The following is a 27,940-nucleotide window of genomic DNA, read 5'->3' as shown; positions in this document are numbered from 1 at the left end:
TGACATTATATGATTTACCATTCCCAAACACACTCGCGTGATAACCTCTATTTATTTGGGTGCCTAACCTGAACACTGTCCAACGACCCAAGTTCGAAGGGGATATCGCATGTGAACTGTGAAACAAGCAATCGTCCAGACCTGTTCCTGCCCTTACTGTAGGCCCATCAAACACAACACTATTGCCTCTGATCAGAACTATCTAGTCACGAACATATCAATGTTCAACCTAAAACCTATTTTGATGACATTGCAGTACTGTTCTTGACCATAAAAACAATTTCAGTAATTTCATTTTGATAAATACATTTGAAGCTTTCTTTTCATAAGTAAACTATGCTATTTTCACAAACTCTTACAGCATTTGTTCCGAGTATAATACCCATCTTGAGTGAGTATGGTTTTACACCTCTTTTAGCAATATTCCAGCAATATCACGGCTGGGGTCACTAGAAATGGGCTTCACACATTGTACCCATGTCGGGAATCGAACACCTTAACCACGAGGCTACCCGACCACCCTTATCCATCTTGAAGTATTGGTACCAGGTTACATCATCCTTGTTTATCCAGTTTATCCTATCTCCATGATTTCTTTTTGAGTCCTACCCAGTATTTGAATCAAATGGCTCTATGGAAATGGAAACGTCACTTCTGAAATGAAGCTATGGACATGCATGGTTCCAGGGTATTTATTATGTAGATATAATACCCTGGATTGATGGGGATGGGTTAGTTATAAGTCTTCATGGCAGTTGACACCATTAGTCATATGCTACTTGTCCACAACTCATTTCAATACGCTGATTGATGTAAATAACTAGATTCTGGAATAAATCAACTAGTCTCTCAAGATTTTGACTAATCTTGGACTAACATACATGTAGCCATCTCTAACAGTGCTTAAATAGCACTTCATAGATTCTGCTCATAAACCTTCTTCAGTAAGTAAGAGTGTGCGAGATCTGAACAGTCCAATCATGGACATGACATGTACACCTTCATCAGATAAATGTGGGGAAGATGGAGTAAGTGAGTATTGTTTTACGTCACTTTTAGCAATATTCCAGCAATATCACGGCAGGGGACACCAGAAATGGGCTTCACACATGACGGGAATCGAACCCGGGTCTTCGACTTGACGAGCGAACGCTTTAACCACTAGGCTACCCGACCGCCCCTGGGGAAGATGGAGAAACAGATGCTGCAACAACACTCAACGTACACTGGAAGCTGCAGGTGACAATAATGTAACAACAATAGCACTTCATCATGTATCCAATCAGATCAGCTTCGTATCTTCAGATTCTCACCAAGCAAGTTCAGCAAACAAAGCTTCGAGAAGATCTTTGACATCTGGATTTTGTGTACCTCTACACGATTAGCCTTAAGTCTGCAAGCCACTTCAATACACCACCGTGACCATCAGGTTTCACTGTGGATTTGCAGCCAACATGGCATATTGATAGAGAATCATAAATAAGATTACAGTAAATATACAGTTTGTAGATGGCAGAGTCAGTAAACAAACAAGCTGGGACACACTGACAATGCTGGGCAATGTTGACTGTTTATCACAAAGTTGGTGAGTCCGTCCTCTGGTGAGACGATGTAAGCAGGCACATAAATAAAGCAGAGTCCCACCAGTGGACGACACATTGCTCAGGAAGTCCACAATGTTGAAGCAGGCCCTCCATGTTTTGTTTAACCAGCTCGTTTCTGTGATTTTCTTGGATCATCTCAGCTTTTGTTCGCGAGCTTTTTAATTCTTTCAAGCCTCATTTTCAGATCGGACACATCTACGGAGACGGCAGGGTTGGTGGGCTGAGGAGGTTCGGGATCGATGTTCTCCTGCTGTTTGTCGTCATCAAGGGAGGTAGCTTCGTCCTGAAACAGCCAACGATGAGTGAGAGTGAGAGAGTGAGGGACGGGGGGATGGAGTATGCAGCGTTCACATTTACAGCAAATTCATGTGGCTGCCAGTCCCCATGGACTGGGAAATAATGTGCCTTATAAATCATGCTTGTTGACTGAAACATTGGTGATAAACTTTTAAGTATATTTTTCAAACAAAGTCAGGTGGTCTGTTATCAGGGTTTCCCCATTGTTTATTTTTGTTCTAGGAAATCACTTTTCCCTGTGTTTCGAGGCTAAATATCTATTTGTAGTGTCTTGAACCAAAGTGAAATATCTAAAACAAGAGGGAGAGAGAGTAAAGATTGAACTTTGTGTGAATGATGTGTACATCTCGGTTACTTCACTGAGGATAATGTTGAAAGAAGTATAACCAGGCATGTTTCATATGTTTATTTATTCGTTCAAAGTTGGGACTGACAAAAATTCGGGGGTACAGGTATTTTTTAGAGTTGCCCTTCCATTGGGACTGTCAGTTTAAAAAGCCAGCGGTTGGTTGGTTGGTTGGTTTGTCATTTAACGCCGCACTCAGCAATATTCCAGCTATATGACGGCGGTCTGTAAATAATCGAGTCTGGACCAGACAATCCAGTGATTGACATCATGAGCATCAATCCACGCAATTGGGATTGATGATGTGCATCAACCAAGTCAGCGAGCCTGACCACCAAATCCCGTTAGTCTCCTCTTATGGCAGGCATGGGTTGCTGAAGACCTATTCTAACCCGGATCTTCACTGGTAAATTGAGTTTGGGATAAGTGAATAAATTGTGGACATCTTGACCAATGACCCAGGCCGTCAGGTACAGTGACAGTGGGAGGGCGGGCCAAGATAACACGTGATACCGTGGACCCACTCTGCTCTGGAAACCCAGAGAAACAAATCAAGTCAAAATTTGGGGGCACTCACAGATAAAAGACATACATGACTTGTTTATACCATACTTGTAACATTAAGCACGTTACATAAAGTCCAACAAATTCTAAAGTTCTATCTAACAGTCAGATTAATCACAATAAGGATAAAATAAAATTTAAAAGGTCAAAGGCATGCACAGATTTGAATGAGGGGATTGCAGGGCTTGGTACCATCCCCCAATATATTTCCCATAAACACTATATGGAGGCTTTCTGGAACTATGTTTTCTTCCTCTGACCCTCAAGCAATCCAAACTGAGGAAATGGCGGACATGTTTGAGAGTTCCAAGGCAATAGCTATACAATCTGCCCTTCCAACGCTACTTACGATTTCTTCAGTGCTACCTAGGAGCTCAATGCCGTCAGTGTCGCTGGGATCGGGATCCCCGGCCTGGAGACGGAGGAAACAACATAGAAAGCTTGTCATGCCACAACAGTCAGACCAGTCTCTGTCTCCATCCCCTACACCCAGGGCCATATTACAGAAACACACCAACCATGGAAAGAACTTTCCGCAAAAAATAGAATCTGTGTTTCCATTTCAGCCCATCCAAAAATAGAGTACATAGGTCATTTTATGCTTGATTGTTTTACTTGTTTGACTCCGTTTTCCAAAGAAAAAAATACTTTGACAGGTTTTTTTAGCGCTAGCCCACTGAAATACCAGTGTTTTACTGATCCCAGAACATCAGAGACTGGAGAGTGTTTGTAATCCGAGGGACACTGAAATGGTAACTTCCTAACACCTGGGTGGTGGAGGGTGGCAGACACAGACTGGGAAATCACAACATTCTTGGCTAGAACAAACCTGACATCTTGTAAATGTGCAGCAATGTCCTTTCTTGCACATGTTGCAGCATATGTTTCTTCTCAAAAGTCATAACACAAAGTAAATTACACATAATGTGTTTGCACTGTTACAATTAATGCCATGCAAAGTCAAGGACGACTCTAATCAACATATCACAAATTCAAACTTACAATTCAAATAAACATTGGAAAGCAAAGAACTAAGCTGTCGTCTAGAAAACATTTACTCCAACAATTCTAATCTTACAAATCAAGGAATAGCAAGCTTGTTACATGCCACATGTATTTCCGATGATGGTCAAGACACAAAATAACACCTAAATTAATGTCATTATAAACAAGAGCAGCAACAACATCACATGACTCAGGTGGACATATCAATCATGCATGTGTTGAAATGAAGATGGGGTAAGGCCTGTACCGGAGATTCAGCTCTACACTTATTTACAGGGAGAGAATGCATGTTGTTTTGTGATGCAGACAGCAGTATTCCAGCTGTATTCTAGGTGTCAGTACTATGTGGGTGGAAAGGGTGTCCAGTCTGTAATGAGGGTGGAAAGGGTGTCCAGGTGTCCAGTCTGTACTATGAGGGTGGAAAGGGTGTCCAGGTGTCAACTCTGTACTATGAGGGTGGAAAGGGTGTCCAGGTGTCAAGTCTGTACTATGAGGGTGGAAAGGGTGTCCAGGTGTCCAGTCTGTACTATGAGGGTGGAAAGGGTGTCCAGGTGTCCAGTCTGTACTATGAGGGTGGAAAGGGTGTCCAGGTGTCCAGTCTGTACTATGAGGGTGGAAAGGGTGTCCAGGTGTCAAGTCTGTACTATGAGGTTGGAAAGGGTGTCCAGGTGTCCAGTCTGTACTATGAGGGTGGAAAGGGTGTCCAGGTGTCAAGTCTGTACTTTGTGGGTGGAAAGGGTGTCCAGGTGTCAAGTCTGTACTATGAGGGTGGAAAGGGTGTCCAGGTGTCGGTGTCAAGTCTGTACTATGAGGGTGGAAAGGGTGTCCAGGTGTCAAGTCTGTACTATGAGGGTGGAAAGGGTGTCCAGGTGTCCAGTCTGTACTATGAGGGTGGAAAGGGTGTCCAGGTGTCAAGTCTGTACTATGAGGTTGGAAAGGGTGTCCAGGTGTCCAGTCTGTAATGGGGGTGGAAAGGGTGTCCAGGTGTCAAGTCAGTATTGGGGGTGGAAAGGGTGTCCAGGTGTCCAGTCTGTACTTTGTGGGTGGAAAGGGTGTCCAGGTGTCAAGTCTGTACTTTGTGGGTGGAAAGGGTGTCCAGGTGTCAAGTCTGTACTTTGTGGGTGGAAAGGGTGTCCAGGTGTCAAGTCTGTACTTTGAGGGTGGAAAGGGTGTCCAGTCTGTAATAAGTGTGGAAAGGGTGTCCGGGTGTCCAGTCTGTTCTATGTGGGTGGAAAGGGTGTCCAGGTGTCAAGTCTGTACTTTGTGGGTGGAGAGGGTGTCCAGGTGTCCAGTCTGTAATGGGGGTGGAAAGGGTGTCCAGGTGTCAAGTCTGTATTGGGGGTGGAAAGGGTGTCCAGGTGTCCAGTCTGTACTTTGTGGGTGGAAAGGGTGTCCAGTCTGTAATGGGGGTGGAAAGGGTGTCCAGGTGTCAAGTCTGTACTTTGTGGGTGGAAAGGGTGTCCAGGTGTCAAGTCTGTACTTTGTGGGTGGAAAGGGTGTCCAGGTGTCAAGTCTGTACTTTGAGGGTGGAAAGGGTGTCCAGGTGTCCAGTCTGTAATGAGGGTGGAAAGGGTGTCCAGGTGTCAAGTCTGTACTTTGTGGGTGGAAAGGGTGTCCAGGTGTCCAGTCTGTAATAAGTGTGGAAAGGGTGTCCAGGTGTCCAGTCTGTTCTATGTGGGTGGAAAGGGTGTCCAGGTGTCAAGTCTGTACTTTGTGGGTGGAAAGGGTGTCCAGGTGTCAAGTCTGTAATGGGGGTGGAAAGGGTGTCCAGGTGTCAAGTCTGTATTGGGGGTGGAAAGGGTGTCCAGGTGTCCAGTCTGTACTTTGTGGGTGGAAAGGGTGTCCAGGTGTCCAGTCTGTAATGGGGGTGGAAAGGGTGTCCAGGTGTCAAGTCTGTACTTTGTGGGTGGAAAGGGTGTCCAGGTGTCAAGTCTGTACTTTGTGGGTGGAAAGGGTGTCCAGGTGTCCAGTCTGTAATGAGGGTGGAAAGGGTGTCCAGGTGTCAACTCTGTAATGAGGGTGGAAAGGGTGTCCAGGTGTCAACTCTGTACTATGAGGGTGGAAAGGGTGTCCAGGTGTCAACTCTGTACTATGAGGGTGGAAAGGGTGTCCAGGTGTCAACTCTGTACTATGAGGGTGGAAAGGGTGTCCAGGTGTCAAGTCTGTAATGAGGGTGGAAAGGGTGTCCAGGTGTCAACTCTGTACTATGAGGGTGGAAAGGGTGTCCAGGTGTCAAGTCTGTAATGAGGGTGGAAAAGGTGTCCAGGTGTCCAGTCTGTAATGAGGGTGGAAAGGGTGTCCAGGTGTCAAGTCTGTAATGAGGGTGGAAAGGGTGTCCAGGTGTCAAGTCTGTAATAAGTGTGGAAAGGGTGTCCAGTCTGTACTATGAGGATGGAAAGGGTGTCCAGAAACCTGAAGTGATGCAGCTCTTAGACATTCACCACCGTAGTGAAACTCATGAGCATAAGTTGGTGCTGACAAACCTAGAAACAATCAGAGACAATCTGGGACTCCAAACCATGGTCAAGGGATCCTGTCACTCTTAGGATGTAACTCTGTATAGTGACTTGCGACATCTTAGACAACTGCCCTCGGATCAAGTATGGCAAACTAAGCAGGGAACTGTTGTTCCATGGAGTGATCTTTGTGCTGTTACTGGACTTGAGGTACAGTGTACTGGACTAGCCTCAATAACATAAGCTGGGATATACTGACAGCAACTCGATATTCTATAAAGTGAGTGAGTATGGTTTCAGCAATATTCCAGCAATATCACAGCGGGGTACACCAGAAATGAACTTCACACATTGTACTAATGTGAGTAATCAAACTCGGGTCTTCGGCGTGACAAGGTAACACTTAAACCACTAGGCTACCCAACTGCCCCTATTCTGTAAAGTAAACTTTGTGCTACGGTCATTCTTTGGGGAAACAGGATCCTGCATCAATGTTAATTACAGCCAGGACACAGTGTGTGAAATAAGCGCATTCACGTAGACTGTGGCAGGTAGATCTCGTGGTGGGCTCGTAGTATCAAATTTGTATTGGTCTTTATGGATTGCACTACATTTGTGTGTCGATTTATTTGTCACAATAAGCTGCATATTTTAAAAATGAGGGCCTGAAAAGTTTAATCAGGGCCTGCAGCTCGTAAAGTCCGGATGGCAGCCTGGCAGTTGCTTTATGTCAAACACTGCCAGGACATGTCATGTACACAGCCTTACCTCCTTGTTGTGGTCAAGGCCACACTTGACCCGGAGCATCTTCAGTCTCTCGCGGAAGTAGTTGGGGTCCTCCTTCTCCTCGCCAGATCCGCCACTTGGACCCGATGACGACGATGATGTGGATGACATCAAGACAGGAATGATGCCAGATTCACCTGACAGAAATAGGAACATTACACTCCATCCTCTATCTATACACCAGTAGGGCTAGCCTAGTCTCTGCCCTGACCTGCACACTATCCTGTCCTCACACTGCCTGAGTGAGTGAGTGAGTGCGGTTTTACGCTGCTTTTATCAATATTCCAGCAATAGCCGGGGACACCAGAAATGGCCTCCACATGGGCTATGGTGAAAGCCATGATCACGAGTATGGTGGTGACAACCCAGAGACATAATCTGGGACCAACTCTGCACAGTGACGTCCAGCACCATAGACACCCAATCAGTAAAGTGGGTGTTTGTTTGTTTGTTTAATGCTGCACTCAGCAATATTCCAGCCATATGACAGCGGTCTGTAAATAATTGAGTCGGGACCAGACACTCCAGGGACTGACGTCATGAACATCGATCCACGCATTTGGGATACGATGACATGCATCAACCAAGTCAGCGAGCCTGACCACCCAATCCTATTAGTTGCTTCTTACGACAAGCATCCTCGCCTTTTACGGCAAGCATGGGTTGCTGAAGACCTTTTCTACCCAAGATGTTCACGGGTCCAGTACTGTGGGTCATGGTGCTAGACCCCGACTGGCCACCTCACCTGATGATCCCATCCTCTCCTCCTCAATGCCCCGCAGACCACGCTCGATGTAATTCTGGAAGAACTGGGAGGACTTTTTGAGGAAGGGTTCCAGGTCGGCATCAGGGTACTTCCTCTTGAAGTCATATAGGTCATTCAGGCCCTGGGGACACAGACAAGCAAAGGAATGACAGCTGCTTGGTTTTAGTTGAATAGTTCAGATGTGCTAAACAATGCTTGGACAAACAGTTTCTAACACAGCTTGTAAGCTTAACATAAATCATCAAAGATTGTCTGATTGAGCTGGGTTAAATGACGCTTTTATCATTATTCAATCCATATCAACGCAGCGGACACAAAACTGAGCTTCAGACACTGTACAGATGTTCAAACACCAAAGATGACATCGTCACTAGTGATGACTTAAGTTGTGATCCATCAAATAACACTTTTCTTGTGATATTTGGCAACACTGACAATGTGTAAGGGGCTAGGCAATGACGGAACCATGATTTGGGTAAACAGTTGACATTAACTAAACATTGAGGAACGATCACACCCATACAAATCACCATGCGGTAAATCAGTAGTTAGTCCATGCTCACCTCTTTAGTGTTTTCCTTGGCACCAATCTTCTTGAAAATCTCTGCCAACATGTCATGTGTTGTTTTGGAGAATCTTTTCGTTTTTGTTGAACTCTGAAAAAGAAAGAAAAGGTTGCAAGGAAATAAATGAGTGGGTGAGTGAGTTTGATTTTACACTGCTTTTAGCAATATTCCAGCAATATCAGAGCGGGGAACACCAGAAATGGGCTTTACATATTGTACCCATGTCGGGCATCGAACCCAGGTCTTTGGCATGACGAGTGAACGCATTAACCACTAGGCTAACCGACTGCCCCCTCAAGGAAATAAGAAAAACACCAACATGTCACCAATCACGAACACGATTTTAACAAGCTCTGCATCTGATACTTTTCGTTGAGCGTTCTTATTTATATATTGTATTTATTTTCTAACCTTTGGTGTCTTCTCCCTGTTGTCATTCAGCTCATCATTTTTAGCATTTGTGGCAGCGACATCGTTTTTGAGAACCTTCTGGAGGTATGCTTCCACCTCGGAGTTCTCGGAGCTCTCGATCATCCCAGTGTGGTACAGAATCTGCAGTGACAGAACAATGTCATACACAACACAACCAATGTCATACACCACACAACCAACGTCATACACAACACACAACCAACGTCACCACCTAGCTCTCGATCATCACAGCCTGGTAGATTCTGCACCGACAGAACAATGTCATACACTACTTACATACCAATGTGACAACCATATTCTCTAAGTGTTCCTTCATTTTGAAAGCTGTGTTATCTACTCACATGGATCAAGATGTAATGAGAAACATCCAATATACATCCATTATGAACTGACCTTATGACCCTTGCATCAAGCCAATATGAACTGACCTTACGACACTTGAGTCGAGCCAATATGAACTGACCTTATGACCCTTGAGTCGAGCCAATATGAACTGACCTTATGACCCTTGAGTCGAGCCAGGGAATGTAAAATGGTTTTGATGGTCCTCAAGGGGAGGTCACTCCCCTTGTCCTTCCAGGAGCTGGAGGGGAACGCACGCAGGAAGAGATGGCAGTCCATGAGGATGCGATCCACGTTCAGGTCATTGATGATGTCGGGCAACATCCGGATCATCTTCCACAGACACTGCAACACACCAACGTGGAATGTGAATTAAAAACAGAAGTATAACATGTCATCCACTATTTGTCTGATGACACCTGGAATATTATTAACTTTCTTAGCAATTTTGGATTGTTTGTCATTTATCAGTTGTGCATGATTTTTCAACCTACAATGTTTAGTGGTCTTAAGCCACTTCTAAAATATTCTAGCCACTACAAGGGTTTCACATATTGTACCCATGAAGCGTGAGTGAATATAGTTTTACGCGTTTTTTAGCAAAATTCCAGAAATAATATGGCAGGGGACACCATGTGGGGCCATGTGGAGGCCATGTTGGGGTCATGTTGGGGTCATGTAGAGACCATGTTGGGGGCCATGTGGAGGCCATGTTGGGGTCATGTGGAGGCCATGTGGGGCCATGTAGGGGTCATGTTGGGGTCATGTGGAGGCCATGTGGAGGCCGTGTGGGGCCATGTACGGGTCATGTTGGGGTCATGTGGAGGCCATGTACGGGTCATGTTGGGGTCATGTAGAGACCATGTTGGGGGCCATGTGGAGGCCATGTTGGGGTCATGTGGATGCCATGTAGAGGCCATGTTGGGGGCATGTTGACACCATGTAGAGGCCATGTAGAGGCCATGTAGAGACCATGTTGGGGGCCATTTTGGGGCCATGTGGAGGCCACGTGGGGACCATGGAGACGCCATGTAGGGCCCATGGAGACGCCATGTAGAGGCCATGTGGAGGCCATTTTGAGGCCATTTTGGGGCCATGTGGACACCATGTAGAGGCCATGTAGAGGCCATGTTGAGGCCATGTTGGGGCCATGTTGGGGCCATGTAGAGCACATGTAGAGCACATGTTGGGGTCATGTTGGGGTCATCTGGGGGCCATATAGGGAATCAAACTCAGTTTTTGGTGTGGCAAGCTATGCTACACATCAGCACTGAAATTCACAGCAAACATGGACACGAGGTGCCTACCTTCATGATGAGGTCTAGGAACTTGCTGGTGCATGTCTCACTGCTCACACAGTCTTGTAGGAGCCGAATCAGGGCACTGAAAGCAAACACGACCGTCTAAGCCGAGCTCACACTGTATTCCACAAAGGCAGGGATGCAAACTTGCACTAGTCTGCCAGCCCCAATCAGTTTGTTTGTTCTTTAATTCTGCACTCAGCAATATTCCAGCTATTTGACAGCGGTGTGTAAATAATCAAGTCTGGACCAGACAATATAGTGATATCATGAGCATCGATCCACACAATTGGGATACGATGACATGCATCATTCAAGTCAGCAAGCCTGACAACCCGATTGTGTTAGTCACCTCTTACAAAAAAAACATAGTTGTCTTTTACAGCAAGCATGGGTTGCTGAAGACCTATTCTACACTGGATCTTCACCGGCCCCAGTCAGTAGCTAACTAGATAGTTGAATGTTATCACTACAGACCAGCCCATATCTTCATCATTTTCAAAGTATACACTAGACTGAATCTAAATCTGTTGCTATGATATTTTTGTTATTTCCATGACAATAAAGGACCATATGTTTCGTTTCTCTGATCATGAATGATTTCAATGCCACAAATAAAACTCATGTAGGGTACATCATAGTAGTGTGTGCAGATACCGATTGATAATGGCTCTGTAGTTACATACAGTAATTACTTCTCTCAAATGCTAAAATAATACATGTGTGTGTGTGTGCATATTGTTTTATGCTGCACTCGGTAATATTCAGGGATGAGAATGGATATTTTCCTTTTCAGCTGAAACTTCTTGGCAATGGAGCGTGGTAAATAATTTGGGGGTGTTAAGGGGGGGAAGCAAAAAAGTAAACAAATTTGTGGTCACTAAAATTCACGGAAGATTCTCACCCCTGAATATTCCAGCTATATGATGGCGGCCTGTAAATGAACCAGACACTGATATTGTGAACAACGATCCACACTGTTTGGGTACATTGACACACCATCAACAATCACTGAGCCTGAAAACATCTGATCCATTTGGTCGCCTCTACGACCAGATTAGGTCCCTGAGGACCATTCCAATCCGGAATCCAATGGGCCTCCGTAACCAATGTGTTTCAGAACAAGTGGATGTAAGTGACCCACCCTGTGATGCTGGTGTGGTCGGTCTTCTCGACGATCTTGACGACGGTAACGTTGACGGAGCGGACGACCTGGGGCCCCTCCTCCAGCTCCATCAGGCGACTGTCCAGCAGGATGGTGATCAGTGAGTTGACCACGTCCTTCAGGATGTCCTTGCCAGCCTTCTTGGCCAGGCGCTGGGTCTGGAGGATCTGGAGCAAAGAGTTGTCCACACTGAGGCCAAACAGTTTATTTCTTTAAAATGTCTTGTCTTCTTGCAAACAATGTGGCTTGTATGTGGAGATTTCACATAGCTTTGTTCTTTTCATCATAAGGTAAATGAAAATTTTAAAATAAATTGTCTATTTATATTCTCATCCGATCTCACACTATGGATTTCTTTTTCAATCTTACGGAGTTGCTGGGATGTGTTCGGATGAATTATTTTTGAGAGGCTGGAAACCATGTTTCCACATAGGATCGAAGAGGAAAGAAGAAATGCATAGTGTGAGATAGAATAAGTTTAAAAATTCTGAACATGTTGCCCTGTGTGCCACGGCTTGTCTCGTCGATCTTGCAGCTTAACCTATTGAATGGACGTTTGCATTGGAAAAAACCCACAAAATGATAATGTATTACTTTTGTTCCACTAGCACAATCTGTGAAACTGAAAAAATGTCTTTAGAAAACCAACACATCTCAAAACTAAGTTAGCAAAGCAATTTAAAAAAATCTTGTCATTTGTTTCTCAAGGTGCATGTCTGCTTGTACTAGTCTGGACTGATGCCGATTTTTAGTGCCAGCCCACTGAGATACCATGCCGCACTTTAAAATAAATACCCCACTCAGACACAGTATACCCTGAGCCGACCAGTCCTTATTTCAAATCCTTAATGCCGAGTCTAAGCCAGCGTAACAACAAGTACCATCTTTCAATGTCTTTTGGTATGATGCTGCCGGGGATCGAACCCCGGACTCTGCGCTCTCCGGGTGGACGCTCTACCACTAGACCACGGAGGCGGTGCGAAACTAAGTAGCAAGTAAGACATCATATTTTAAGGCTACTTCTCACAATACTGCATCCCACGGAGTCTGGTCCAACATAAAACCCTCCCTGACTACAAGTGATCCTTATAAACAAGCAATTCACTACTCACTGCTAGAAGTGTTCCCAGGAGACATCTGTAGAGTCTGACCACGTCGTCCTTCGGGGTGTCCTCGTCCCCCATGTGGGTGGAGTACACCATCTTGAACTGCATGGACAGCGTCAGCAGCAGCTGGTCCACGTGACCCGCCATGATCTCTGCCCTCTCCTCGTCCTTCAACACCTCATCAACCTGGAGGAAATAAAAATAAAAAATATCAGTAGAATCTTAATATGTTTTACAGTTGTATACTTATCCTGCATTACTCCTTAATGCATTCACTGCTTACCTTATGACAATGAACTTTTCCTCTTCAAGGTTTATCAACAAACTTGTGTTGTGTTTTTTGAGTGTGAATTATTGAGGTTTCTGTATTTCTGAAGGTTTACCCACCTCCAAACTGTCGGATAAAGATGCATTAAGGAGTAATGCAGGAAATGTAAAAAATTTAGTAAAACCTAAAAATTGTTTACATTTGAATACTTATCCATTACTATGTTTAAGCTACGATAAGATTGATAACATAAGAGTACATGTCCATGAATGACAAACATTTCAAATCTGGGGAAAATTACAAACTCGTCAGCCTGTTTGAGGCATCAGGTCAACATGGTAAATAAGAAATCTTTTCAACTTGGAGGAGAAAACAGCAAATGAAACCATGGTTTGAACCACTAGGCTAGCCCACTGCCCCTCCCCCTACAGTAGACAGTGTCACTTGGTGATCACCTGGACTAGGGCTTGAATACATGTTGTGATGTCGGGACTGGTGATCTGTGATATGACGAAGCCAATGGTTGCCGCAGCATCGTTGGAGTTGAGCAGCTTCATCGAGGGAGATGGGGGCCTGGCTCTGTGGGAGACAAACGTTGCATCATTCTAACACGTAGTGAAGACAAGTGTGTATGTAATAGACATACAGACATACTTTTTCAATTTCAACATTCAATCTTGTACTTTGTACATTACCTGTTTTAACAGAAACATACCGTGTCAACTCATTTCCCCGAAGCATTAAAGCTTTAGTGCCAAGGATGTTGCAATTGCATTTTTAACATTAATAGAAATTATTGTCAACCAATTAGTTCGGGTTGGTCAAAATACATATAAATATGTGTACCTCATAAGTACAAGTTTATGTGGCATGCAATTCTTTGTGTTTGTCAGTTTAGTGGGGGGAAGTAAATGCTGGTTCTGTTCAAATGTAGGATATTTAGTACTGTCACAGTGACATGCCTGTATATTTACATGTTTCAGAAAAAGCTTCTCCTTATAACAGGATTTCAATTGCCAGAAATAACGTACAACATATCTGCTCAATGATTAATAAAAAATTACTGTTGTTAAAAATATTTTAAATGTATCTCTTTTCTTACTCAATCAAGAGTGAGTGAGTAGGGTTTTACGCAACATTTGGCAATATTCCAGTAATATCATGGTGGGGGATACCAGAAATGGGCTTCACAAATTTTACCGATGTCGGGAATCAAACCAGTTTCTTCAGTGTGACGAGTTAACGCTTTAACCACTATGCTACCCGACAGGCCCTCCTCCATCAAGAATAGAAGATAATAGAATAGCAAATAAAAATAAGTCTAAACTACTTGTATGATATTTACGGAATTATTTCGACAAAAGAATACGTCTTGAGTGTTTGTACAGTTCAGTTTCCTGCCATATATACATGCATGCCTGCAGAGACAAAGATAAACAGGCTCTCACTTAATCTTGGGTAGTTTGACCGGCTCGTAGATGTCATCTAAATCGTGCTGAATCAGCTGTGGCATGTCGTAGGAGTTGGTGGGCTCCGTGTCGATGTCCAGAGCAAACTCGCGCTTCACAGAGTTGGATGAGGAAGACTTCTGCATCGCAGAGTTGGCACGAGGAATATTGGGTCTGGAAAATGGTAGTGATAAAAACATAACGAAAGAACCAAATTAAATAGATCTGTCATAAGTGAATGTTGATTAATGCAAGACAAAGTGCAGCTTCATCATGCAGTCTCTAAAAAATCAAGTTTTGACCAGGTCGGTTTCTTTGTTTGTTGTTTTACGCTGCACTCAGCAATATTCCAGCTATATGACGGCGGTCTGTAAATAATCGAGTCTGGACCAGACAATCCAGTGATTGACACTGAGCATCGATCCACGCAATTGGGATGGATGACAAGCATCAACCAAGTCTGCGCAGCAAGCCTGACCACCCGAATAACTATGAATAACCACAGTTGTAGTGTGAAAGGGACACCTGCACACTATGAATAACACTACCACTCACTGGGACACAGTTGTGTGAGAGGGGCACCTGCACACTATCAATAACACTGCCACTCACTGGGACACAGTTGTAGTGTGAGAGGGGCACCTGCACAGTTATGAATAACACTTCCACTCACTAGGACACAGTTGTAGAGTGAGAGGGGCACCTGCACACTATGAATAACACTGCCACTCACTGGGACACAGTTGTGTGAGAGGGGCACCTGCACACTATCAATAACACTACCACTCACTGGGACACAGTTGTGTGAGAGGGGCACCTGCACACTATAAATAACACTACCACTCACTGGGACACAGTTGTGTGAGAGGGGCACCTGCACACTATAAAGAACACTGCCACTTACTGGGACACAGTTGTAGTGTGAGAGGGGCACCTGCACACTATCAATAACTCTACTACTCACTGGGACACAGTTGTGTGAGAGGGGCACCTGCACACTATAAATAACTCTACTACTCACTGGGACACAGTTGTAGTGTGAGAGGGGCACCTGCACACTATGAATAACACTACCAATCACTGGCACACAGTTGTAGTGTGAGGGGGGCACCTGCACACTATAAATAACACTACCACTCACTGGGACAGTTGTAGTGTGAGAGGGGCACCTGCACACTATGAATAATACTGCCACTCACTGGGACATAGTTGTGTGAGAGGGGCACCTGCACACAATAAATAACACTACCACTCACTGGGACACAGTTGTGTGAGAGGGGCACCTGCACACTATGAATAACACTGCCACTCACTAGGACACAATTGTAGTGTGAGAGAGGCACCTGCACACTATGAATAACACTACCACTCACTGGCACACAGTTGTAGTGTGAGGGGGGCACCTGCACACTATGAAAAACGCTGCTACTCACTGGGACATAGTTTTCTGTGTTAGTGGTGCTGTCTTCGGCCTTTCTTCCTGTTTTGGAGGTGGTCTGGTCTTTGCTGACCTCTTGATTCTCTCTTCCAGAAGACTCTGATCCTTCTCTGCCAACTACAACAAAATACCACACTTTCAATCCCACATGACTTGATGACAAAGTTCACATTTGTTTGCATTGATTTTTGACTGGATCATCTGAAGGGTCCTATTGCTCAAGTACAATCTTCAAAAGTCTCAGTAAAGAAGCATAGTACACCCCAAACAATAAAATATTTTCTTTTTTAAACAAAAGTGAAATTTCATAATTAGCTGGTATTTTATGTTGTTGTAAGTACTTAAGTTTTTTGCCTTCCGACAGAGAGAGTGTTTGTCATCATTGCTACTTCCACATTCCTTAATGACCTTGAGTCATCTCTACAAAGTTTACAAGAACATTAGTCCCTAATGATTTGCAGACGACATTATTTTCTATGTACTCTCCATGCAATTCATGTTGCTAGTTTACGTAGCTACTCTTGTTTATCAAACACCCACCAGAATTTTACAACGGCCTGTAAGTAGGACATAGTTGCAATGTTTGTTTGTTTGCCGCACTCAGCAATATTCCAGCTATATGATGGCGGTCTGTAAATAATCAAGCCTGGACCAGACAATCCAGTGATTGATATGAGCATTGATCCACGCAATTGGGATACGATGACATGCATCAACCAAGTCAGCGAGCCAGACCACCTGATCCTGTTAGTCGCCTCTTTAGGCAATCATGGGTTGCTGAAGACCTATTCTCTACCCCGACCTTCTCGGGGGGAACATGTATTTAGTACATAGATGAAGAATTCACAACAGTACCCCAGCTTAATATTCTGCTTTTCAGTGTCTCAGCCTGACTCAGGTCTCTAGATACTCACGTGGCCTATGTACTTGTAGAGCCCCTCGCCCAGGATAGTGTGTGCTGTTAAAACCGTGTTGAGGGCTGCATTCCTGACAGATGTGTCCCGGTCACTGATCTGCTGGGCGATGATCTTGAGGGCGTGGGCCGGAGACGGCTGACATATGGTGATGCCGTACGACTCGATGAGGCTCCCCAGCTCCTCCAGACACTCTGTGCGGACAGCGAGCAGCATGTTACATGAACACACGGATCATTATTCAAACATAATGTTGCGATCTGAAAGCCCAGTCTCAACAATTTGGAAACTCATAATGACAAATTAGTTACACGTGTCATTTTATGAGCAGAGTGTTCTTGTTCACATTTGAGCACTACTTTCTAATGTCAAATCTGGGACATTGCACTAGAAGCACAAGTAACTCATACAAGGATGGGGTGAGGTGAAATGGGGTTTTAACTTGTGTCCAAGAATATTGCACTTGTACAGCGATGTGAATGGGTGCACGGTCGCTGAGATACCATTAACATGGATACCCCACTCAGGGACAGTGCACTGACTTCGAGCACATCAGTCCTTGTTTTAGCCCCTTAATGCAAAGCGACAGGGTAACATCAAGTACCATCTTTTGGTATGATGTGGCTGGGGACAAACACACCACTATGAACTGAGTCAAAGTCAAACTTATTATTATGTCCATGGAAACAGGGAAAAGATAAATTTATAAAAAATCCTAAATAGCAAAAGGTACCACTTCAGCCACTGATTAATACATCTAAGTTTGGATGCAAAATCTTTCACGGTTTTCAAGTTACAGTCCGGAAACAAAATACGGATGGATAGACGGACAGACCAGATGATGGCTATATTCCTAAGCATTATATGCCGTGGGGATCATACAAATTTTGCAAGCCAAAAGTTAACAACTTCATCAATTCTAGTTAACCAAAGAATGAAATCAGTGCACACCTGCTCTCTGTTTAGAGTTCTTTGACTTGAGGCCATCGATGAGATGTGAGAACATCTTGCTGGCCGGGTACACCTTGCAGATGAGCTTGAAGATTTTCCGCACTTCACGCCGTACGTTGTCTTTAGATTCCCCCACCTGTAATACAAGGCATAAGTTGTAGCTACACTTCACCGTTCATTATTAGAGAGCCACAGTCATAATCGTAATGACTCGTAATGGTATGAAGAACAGACATCTGAAGGTAAGTGAGGCAGCAACATTCGCGCCATATTACACAAGACTGTAAAGAAAAATCTGAGCCTGCAAAACCAGAGGTAGACAGTGTGTACAACAATCCATGTCATCTTTCAGACAGATTTTTGTTTTTGTTGTTTAATTCCACTCTCAACAATATTCCAGCTATATGATTGCGGTCTGCAAATAAGTCTGACCAGACAATCCAGTGATTGATGTCATGACCATCGATCAACGCAATTGGGATATGATGACATGCATCAACCAAGTCAGTGAGCCTGACCACTCGATCTTGTTAGTCACCTCTTATGACAAGCATAGTCGTCTCTTATGCAAACATTGGTTGCTGAAGCTGCATTGAGTAACCCAGGTCACGAGTGACAGGTTACATGTTGTGACCGCCCTATTGTTACTGGTCTTCTGAATTATGATGTTCAGGGACAGGTATGGTGTAAAGGAGACAGCCAGCATGACAGCCTACCTTGCGGACAGGATAAGGTGTGACAACATACCTTGAGGACAAGATAAGGTATGAAAGAAATGGCCTCAATGTCGGCCAGGTGGTAGTCGGAGTCGGCCAGCATGGAGAACAACTTCTCCAGGAACTCCAGGGCCTTGTTCAGCATACTGGGGTTGGTGTCGTAGAACCTCAGCGTAATCCACTTGAGGATCAGGTCCAGGTTTCCCACAGTCTCCTCTGTGTGCGTGTCGAGGCACTGGAAACATCAACACTTGCACAGGTCAGGCACAGATCAGGAAGGTTAGGATCAGTTCAACATCATCAAGGGCTGTTTCATTTTACAAAACACAAACACATAAATGTTTGTCCCATCCTAACATAAATATTGATTGAGACAGCTCCTCTGGGCTGGGCCTACCTTGATGAACACCTGGATGGCTTTGATGTGGAACTTGAAGTCGTTGTGGAACAACTGGTCCATGGTGCTCTTGCTGAAGTTCTTCTCCATCTGTGTGCGCAGCTGCTCCACGTATTCCCCGCGCACCTCCAGGAAGTTCCACTTCAGCACCTGATGCAGGAAATAGGCATGAGTGAGTGAGTGAGTGAGTTGGGTTTAACACTGCTTGAAACAGTATTTCAGTTACATCAGGCAGCTACATGTGTGAGGAAAGCTAAAGAGACGGAGGACCTTAGTGGGCGGGACATGAAATATACTCCATGTTTGTCATATTGTTACCACGATGGATGTTGCCACAAGCAATTATGAAAATTTTCATTTTTTTGGTTTTTCGTTAATGTTAATGCTTAAGTTGTGTATTAATTTCTTTGAGTGAGTAAGGTTTTGCTCCGCTTTTAGCAATATTCCTGCAACATCAGGGCGGGGACACCAGAAATGGGCTTCACACATTGTACCCATGTCAGGAATCGAACACGGGTCTTCAGCGTGACGAGCGAACGCTTTAACCACAAGGCTACCTGACCACCTTCGGTCAAAAGAAGTTAAACTTAAAGAAGTTCACTTGGAGTAGTATATATGAGTTTATGATCACTGAACCTTTTGCAAATGCTTTAACCACTAGGCTACCCAACCGCCCCCTTAATAGCATAACAAAATATAATGGCTGGGTATTGGTAAGTTATAGGTCTATCCTGTCCCGTGCCTGAATTGAAAATAAATATATATGCAGTTAGTAACAGACCTTCATGTTTTTCTCATCCTTGAACCTCTGCTCCTTGGGGACCGTGAGTGTAATGGGGGGACCAGTCTCCTCTTCCTCCTTCTTCTTCCCTGATGAGGCAGGAGCCTGGGAACAGAAGAAGGATTTCTTCACGCGTGAGAGATTGAGTGAGTGAGTAGTGTTTAATGTCGCTTATAACAGCATTCCACATAATGAGGGAGGAAAGCCTGAAGTGATGCAGGTCTCAGATGTTTACCACTCTGGTGAAAACCAGGAGCACAATAATGATGCAAACAAATCTAGAAACATAATCAGGGCAAACCAGGATTCGAACCCACAATCGTAAGTTTCTGGTGGGTCCAATGGACGCACCTCTGCAAAGCGAATTTCGGTGCCCTAGATGACTGGGCCACCCCTGCCCACTCTTCAAGAAGAAGACAACAACAACATTTAACAGTGGGGAGTGGATTTTCTATTCATCAGTGATGGCATGTTTGAGCATAAACAAAGGGGAAACTGGATGGGGTAAATGACACAGTAACGACAAATGACAATGAAGGGGACAAATTTGTGATTTGAACCAACAATATCTTGGCACAGCAAGGAACAAAACACAATTTTGTCAAGGGACACAACTCTGCAAGGAAGCTATTTACTTAAGTGGTGTCACTCCTAATTATCTCACCTTGGCTCCCTTGCCCTTCACCACCTTTGACTTGGGCTCGGCCTTGGCTGGTTTAGCTGGCTCCTCCGGCTCGTCAAACCGTGACGACGCTGATGGAGGTGCTGCTGCGGCAGGGGCACTTGCCTTCTTGCCTTTAGGCGCCTTAGCAGGGAGATTCGCCCGCGCAGCCTCGATGATCTTCACGATCTGATCCTTGGATGCCGGCTGAAGGAAAAGGTATGATGTCAGGCACAGATTATTAAGGCTATCTTTATTTTTAATTTTTCAAAATCACTTCAAGCTCAGTGAAAATGAAAGGAAAAATACATCTTGGAGAGTGACGATAGTTTAACGCAGTTTAATTCAAATTTCAAGCTATTTCACAGCTTGGTTGAGCAAGAATGCAAGTGGGGAATCCAACACAAACCTATAAACCATAAGGTACCCTACCCCCCTGATGATTACACCATACAAATTCAACATTAATGTCACTTTCAACATCATCCATGATTTTATTCCAGTACATACTCTTTAACACTGCCAAGGAGAGAAGTGAAAGTCAGCAATATTCCAGGTACATGATCCTGGCCAATAAAAATCTGAGTCTACTCTGCACTATCACCTGGAGAATGCGAAGTTACCTTTAGCTTTGAGGTAGCTTTAAAGAATGAATCATAGCCTGTATGAATCATGAAGGGGACTAGAGATTCCTGGGCTTTCTTGCGGACATCAGCGTTCCGGTCCTCCAGACAGGCAAGGACAACAGGCACGCACATTTTCAGCTCTGTGGGAAGGACTCTGTGAGTTGGAAGTTTCTCCACCAACCAGTTCAACAGCTGAAATAGGAAGTGAAAATAAGCAGACATCGATGCGATCCAGTGTAATCCAATTCTGAATAAACAACTTCAAAAACATTGAAAGTTGACACATATTAATTTAATACCATACTACATTCACTAGAATAGGTTTAGAAACAGCGTATCAATACACTTCCTGTGTGAACTGCACTATTCATTACAAAGCGCCCAATGATTTACAACCATGTTTGTTTAGTCAATAGTCTTTGGGCAAGTTTGTTTATTGAGTAATGCTGCACTCAGCAAAATTCCAGCTATATGACGGCGGTCTGTAAATAATGGAGTCTGGACCAGACAATCCAGTGAAAGTATATTTACACCATGTTGATCAGATTGGCTTATCACATCAATATTTTTGTGATAAACAAAAGTATGTGCTTCAAAAGTTAAAATAAGGTAAAAGTATGTGCTAGGGTCTGAATGTTAACATGGTAAATATCTTACCTCTGTTCTAAGGTTGGGGTTTTCTGTCTTCAGTCCGTCAAAGATGGCCTCGCTCTCCACCAGGGGAGTCAGGGTGCACTGATCCACCCAGGCATTCAGGGCGTTCACCGTCGCTGCCCGCACCTGAGGCTGTGAAGAAGAGAGGGAATATGTATGTGAGGGAACATGTATGTGAGGGAACATGTATGTATGTGAGTGAGTGAGTGAGTGAGTTTTTAGCAATATACCAGCAATATCACGGTGGGGAACACCAGTTTCAGTCCACTTGCCCTTATAATGAAAACCCATAAAAGACTTAAAGTGACATATTTCTACTCATCCTCATGATATCTTAACTTTGGCAAGGGCTACAGGACTAGAGCCAATTTCTAACGCTTGTTTCAGGATTGACTTCACTGTCTCCATCTCTGTTAACTGTTATCACTATGTCAATGTGTGGTTTACCTTTCCGTCAGCCATACAACTGATGAGACCTGGTCCAATGTTCTTGATGTGATGCTTGCAGTGAGGACCCATCGCCGTCGCCAAGGTCAGACAGATTCCAATAGTGTTATTTACCTGAAATGCAATGGTACATTTTAAAAGTCATTAGTAAATATCAATCCCTTTCATGACAGATTTGACAAAATTGCATAGTCATCAGAAAATAATTATTTTTCTCTCCTCCCACATTTTCAGTACAAATGAATTAAGCAAATAAATCTCTTGATGTTCAATATCCAGTATAAGTACATGAGTGATAGAAGGTTTCATAGGTAGCAATATCACATCATCTTTCTGGGGCAAGGGAGTTAACTCAGTGTAACAGTCCAGTTTCCAGCCCTGCCGAACTAGGCTGGAATCATGGAGTTATCATTTGGTTGGACTAACGAGTCTATACAGTCCAATCAAAACTGTGAAAAATTATCGGCATCTGGTTCATAAACAACATGGATATCAACACATAGATTTCATATGCTACATATGCTTGTAAATCCTGCAGTCGACCGAAATCTACACATTGAAATCAATGTTGCTTATGAACCAGATGTCAATTTCTTTACATGATTTTGATTGGACTATGCATAGATGTAGCCCACTATGGTTGGTTTGTTGTTTAACGCCGCACACAGAAATATTCAAGCTATATGACGGAGGTCTGTAAATAATCAAGTCTGGACCAGACAATCCTGTGATTAATATCATGAGCATCGATCCACACAATTGGAATCGATGACATGCATCAACCAAGTCAGTGAGCCTGACCACCCGATCCCGTTAGTCGCCTTTTACGGCAAGCATGGGTTGCTGAAGACCTATTCTACCCCGGCATCTTCACGGGGCAGTTCACTATGGATATGGTGTAGGTTACCCGTGGATATCACATAGGTCACGTCACCTGTGGACATCATGTAGGTCACATCACCCATGGATATCATGTAGGTTATGTCACCCATGGATATCATGTAGGTCACGTACCCTGAGGATATCGTGTAGGTCACCATGGATATTGTGTATGTCACCTGTGGATATCATGTGCGTCAACCGTGGTTTAATGTACATCACCCGTGGATATCATGTATGTCACCTGTGGATTTTCTGAAAGACACCCAAGGGCCACTTATGTTGAGCGTTGCCCCAAGATAATTGAGAGAGTTATCATTTAACGTCACATCGACCAAAAAGTGACATGTACCCCAAGATAAGCTATGCATCTCACTGGACAACCTGGGGACTATTGGAAATCTCAACAACTCTGTACACATTGTTGACATGAACTTACTAAAATCTTATTTGCGTCACTGAGTCTGGTTTTCAATGCAGAGGCCAGTTCTCCAATGCTGGACGTGATGAACTTGGCCTCATTCAATATGGCGATAACCTTCTGTAGTGCCTCAGCTCGAACCTTCCAGTTCTTGTCTGCCATCTCAGCCAGCAGCTCCTCTGTGATCTTCTCACTGACACAAACAGATGTTTGTCATCATCAAGAAAATATAGAAAAACTATCAGATTAATGTAGGCTGTAACTCTTTGGAAGCAAGTTCTACACAAATTGGATGGATGTCAGTGATTAACATGCTTCTGCTTTTATTGGTGACTGTTAGAATAAAATATAACAGTACAATTTTTAAAGTATCCTAAACTAATACTTAGCTGATTGTAAAGAATTTCATTGGTATTTGTTCGAAGTATTTAAACTACAAAATAAAAGTTAATGCAATGACAGATTAACTATATTAATATAAAACAATTGGGTGGTCCATAACTTCTTTTTAGTAGTAAATATTACCACAAAAACTACGGGTTCGCTCAGGCACATTGATGACAATACTTGAGTATACAGTGCTACATACGAGATGTCATTCCTGGGCATGAGATCCTGCACGTTGACCTCTTCCGCAGCACCACCGCCACCATCCCCACCGTTCTCCTCCTCATCCTCCTCCTCCAAAGCAACAATTCCACGTGTAGGGGCAGGGGGCTTCTGGTCCTTGTTCTGGGACATACAGGCATACAGGTGACTAACTTATTCCCTGTGTTCTGGGACATACATAAAAAAGAAATGGTTCTACCTCTTCACTATCCCCATCCAACATTATTTAGAGTCAATATTTCTGAACGTTTGCATCAGGGGTCACTCATACATGTGTTCAGCACTTGCACAGTTACAATGTACCACCAGTTTCACTCCAAAATCCATTTAACCCCCCAAATCTGAATTTCTTTCATTGAAATACTTGTTTCGTTAATCATGATAATGTCACACTAGGGAAGAGAATTTATGGATGTCAACTTCTGTATTTTGAGGAACCTGATGAAGGAGTACGCATATACTCTGAAATGTTGTGTTCCTCATAATAAAGAAGTTGACATCCATAAATTCTCTTCCTTATGCGTATCACTTCTAAATGCCTTTCAAAGACTTGATGTCCCACTAGACTCCACACTTGACAGACCCTGTGTCTGTCCACACCTCCAGCTGGTCTCACCTTCTCAAACTCGGCATCAATCTGCTGCAGCAGGGCAGCCTTTTCATCCTCGAAGAACATCCTGAGTTGTGGCCCCATGTACAGGTGCACTGTACCCAGCAGGCCGATAGCTGCCCCTCTCACTGCCTGCAACAAACAGTGCCCCATCAGCAGCTGCATCTCAGGAGCCCGACAGCTGCATCTCAGGGGCCCGACAGCTGCATCTCAGGAGCCTGACAGCTGCATCTCAGGAGCCTGACAGCTGCATCTCAGGAGCCTGACAGCTGCATCTCAGGAGCCCGACAGCTGCATCAGTTACGACGCAGAAGCCTGACAGCTACATCAGTTACGACGCAGAAGCCTGACAGCTACATCAGTTACGACACAGAAGCCTGACAGCTACATCAGTTACGACACAGAAGCCTGACAGCTACATCAGTTACCACACAGAAGCCCGACAGCTACATCAGTTACGACACAGAAGCCTGACAGCTACATCAGTTACGACGTAGAAGCCTGACAGCTACATCAGTTACGACACAGAAGCCTGACAGCTACATCAGTTACCACACAGAAGCCTGACAGCTACATCAGTTACGACACAGAAGCCTGACAGCTACATCAGTTACGACGTAGAAGCCCGACAGCTACATCAGTTACGACGTAGAAGCCCGAGAGCTACATCAGTTACGACACAGAAGCCCGACAGCTACATCAGTTACGACGTAGAAGCCTGACAGCTACATCAGTTACGACACAGAAGCCTGACAGCTACATCAGTTACGACACAGAAGCCTGACAGCTACATCAGTTACGACACAGAAGCCTGACAGCTACATCAGTTACCACACAGAAGCCTGACAGCTACATCAGTTACGACGCAGAAGCCTGACAGCTACATCAGTTACGACGTAGAAGCCTGACAGCTACATCAGTTACGACACAGAAGCCTGACAGCTACATCAGTTACCACACAGAAGCCCGACAGCTACATTAGTTACGACGTAGAAGCCCGACAGCTACATCAGTTACGACACAGAAGCCTGACAGCTACATCAGTTACGACACAGAAGCCTGACAGCTACATCAGTTACGACGTAGAAGCCCGACAGCTACATCAGTTACCACACAGAAGCCTGACAGCTACATCAGTTACGACACAGAAGCCCGACAGCTACATCAGTTACGACGTAGAAGCCTGACAGCTACATCAGTTACAACACAGAAGCCTGACAGCTACATCAGTTACGACACAGAAGCCTGACAGCTACATCAGTAACAACGTAGAAGCCTGACAGCTACATCAGTTACGACACAGAAGCCTGACAGCTACATCAGTTACACCACACAGAATTTGAATCCAAGGACCCCAAAATTTTATCTTTAACATTTGGCTCATGACAAGGATCCTTCTACTTATGCTCAACTTCCAAAACTGGTCAGATGGTCTAGACTTTAGAGACTGTGTTACAACACACAAAACACAATAATAAGATTATAGTTTACAAATAAAACAATGTAAAGATACCTCTAAATGTCAAGACCACATTCAACCGTAAATAGACTATCCATATTGCTGAATAGCGTGCATTGTCAACTTACTGGATTGGTAGCAGCCAGTGCCTTCTTGATATTCTCGATCATTGGCTTTATGTTTACTCTGTAAACACAATCACAATGCATAAAAATTACAAGATAATATTTCCTGGTAATGTAAGCATACTCTAATTATTTCTCGTTCTGGAACCAAAATCATATATTTTTATACTAACATTCAATCACTGATATTGACACAGCAAATGGAGAAAGCTTAATAACAACACTATGGATATACATTCTACATACTTCCAATATGTTAACTATATCTATATTAAACCTAAACAGATCACATCGGAAAAAAATACCAATAAAGTAGAAGGTGAGTCAATAATTTTCACTTACTTGAATCCGAAGTCTCGTACCGCCTGTGTCAACCAGACCATGGACTCCGATTGGTTCTTTGGGTTTTTCTGTTCGAAAGCACACCTAATAACCTGGAGACAAAAATGACAAATCGTTAGGGCTGTGTATTGGCATAAACCTTGTACTACGTACAGGGGTAACAACAAATGTGCATGTAGCCAGCAGGGCTTGCTCCTTTCAAAAGTTACTGGTCCTTCTCCAAACTAACTGGCCTACAACACAATGATGGAGGCAACAGGGCGGCTGAACCCGAATCATATAGTGACTGAGTTACCAAGGGAACTATGAAAATTTCCTCACCCCAACCCTATTTTCCTGCACTTTGAGGAACTACTTGACTTCCATTTGCCTCATTTCGTGGTGATTTATGAGCACATAAAGATGCTGTTGTACACAACATTACAGAATGGCGACTGATTGTGTCATTATACTGAGATGATTGGGGTATAACTTTCCTTGAGTTAACCATTCACACGATCTCATCCCCCCCCCCCCCCCAATATTTTCTCATCATAATTACATGATTCACAAGCATCGTCCAACTTAAACATAGACAGGGAGATGGGTTGAAATTTGGACTAGTCGGGCGATCTACTTTACATTTCAGCAAGCTTTTTGCAAGTTTAACTGGTCATGGGCCAACGGGCCAGCAGTCAATTTGACATCTGACATATTGTGATATAGTGGGAGACTAAGTGTTTCACTGTGATTCACAGCTATTGTACACACAGATCCTTTTTTCTACACACGGAAGGAAATATTACTCAGCATAGCATTTTGTCGCCATGGATACTGGGGAAATAATAACGTGAGAGAAAAATCACTTCCGCTGTTTAATCAATCAATTTCGAAGGGAACCATCATTTGTGAAGCAATTTCTGTGAAGATTTTAGGATATCTGATCCAAATAATATTGACACTTATTTCCAGTTAGGACTTCGGTAGAAAGAGCAGTGTGCGATATGTAATGCAGGATAAGTTAAAAGCTTATTGCAGTATACCGTGTACCAGGCAGTCCTACAATTTATGTTACACCAGCTCCAAAGACCACTCTCACTGCATAGGTAATAAGTCTACAGTGACACTCACCTCGCTACTGACAAACTGCAGTGACGTGGCCTCCGCAATACAACTCAGAGCTTCCTGTGCGATACTGCCATTCTTCACGTCCCCAACCTTGTCTACAATGTCCGACAGACAGAACTCCGCGGACGTCTTTGTGAACGCAGAGTTCTGTCCCAAGTAGCCGACGAGCTCCAGTTTCAGTTTCAAGACCTGGTTACAAAAAATATTTGATTTATACAATAATATAGTAAATACATTATATTTTATCATATGTCAGGGTTCGTACAGAAATACAGTCATAACATGCAAGTCTTTTGTTAATTGTACATGATAGTTTGTCTGTTACAGCATCAGGTTCATCATGACAGCCTG

General features: G+C 43.9%; 1 protein-coding gene across 1 annotated transcript in view; it reads right to left on the bottom strand.

The window, feature by feature from the left end:
* Positions 1-395: 395 nt before the first annotated feature.
* Positions 396-27,940, bottom strand: part of LOC139462191 (cytoskeleton-associated protein 5-like) — a 52,821-nt gene continuing 25,276 nt past the window's right edge. The window contains exons 19-46 of the mRNA XM_071243761.1: positions 27,593-27,778; positions 26,483-26,574; positions 26,144-26,201; positions 24,563-24,688; positions 23,927-24,069; positions 23,356-23,530; positions 22,038-22,151; positions 21,594-21,722; positions 20,934-21,128; positions 20,314-20,517; positions 19,650-19,754; positions 18,869-19,018; positions 18,503-18,706; positions 17,756-17,891; positions 16,805-16,998; positions 15,886-16,007; positions 14,453-14,626; positions 13,460-13,583; positions 12,743-12,922; positions 11,610-11,797; positions 10,472-10,547; positions 9,321-9,509; positions 8,802-8,942; positions 8,388-8,480; positions 7,804-7,945; positions 7,041-7,195; positions 3,161-3,223; positions 396-1,887 (exon numbers count right to left, since the gene is read on the bottom strand). Coding sequence (XP_071099862.1) covers positions 1,741-1,887; positions 3,161-3,223; positions 7,041-7,195; positions 7,804-7,945; positions 8,388-8,480; positions 8,802-8,942; positions 9,321-9,509; positions 10,472-10,547; positions 11,610-11,797; positions 12,743-12,922; positions 13,460-13,583; positions 14,453-14,626; positions 15,886-16,007; positions 16,805-16,998; positions 17,756-17,891; positions 18,503-18,706; positions 18,869-19,018; positions 19,650-19,754; positions 20,314-20,517; positions 20,934-21,128; positions 21,594-21,722; positions 22,038-22,151; positions 23,356-23,530; positions 23,927-24,069; positions 24,563-24,688; positions 26,144-26,201; positions 26,483-26,574; positions 27,593-27,778 — 4,005 coding nt within the window. The 3' untranslated portion in view covers positions 396-1,740. The remainder of the gene's footprint in view (positions 1,888-3,160; positions 3,224-7,040; positions 7,196-7,803; positions 7,946-8,387; positions 8,481-8,801; positions 8,943-9,320; positions 9,510-10,471; positions 10,548-11,609; positions 11,798-12,742; positions 12,923-13,459; positions 13,584-14,452; positions 14,627-15,885; positions 16,008-16,804; positions 16,999-17,755; positions 17,892-18,502; positions 18,707-18,868; positions 19,019-19,649; positions 19,755-20,313; positions 20,518-20,933; positions 21,129-21,593; positions 21,723-22,037; positions 22,152-23,355; positions 23,531-23,926; positions 24,070-24,562; positions 24,689-26,143; positions 26,202-26,482; positions 26,575-27,592; positions 27,779-27,940) is intronic.

The sequence above is a fragment of the Haliotis cracherodii genome, unplaced genomic scaffold, assembly GCF_022045235.1.
Source record: "Haliotis cracherodii isolate W230 unplaced genomic scaffold, xgHalCrac1.p SCAF_15, whole genome shotgun sequence".
NCBI classification, from domain to species: Eukaryota; Metazoa; Mollusca; class Gastropoda; order Lepetellida; family Haliotidae; genus Haliotis; species Haliotis cracherodii.
This window is presented reverse-complemented; position numbering and strand designations above follow the sequence as displayed.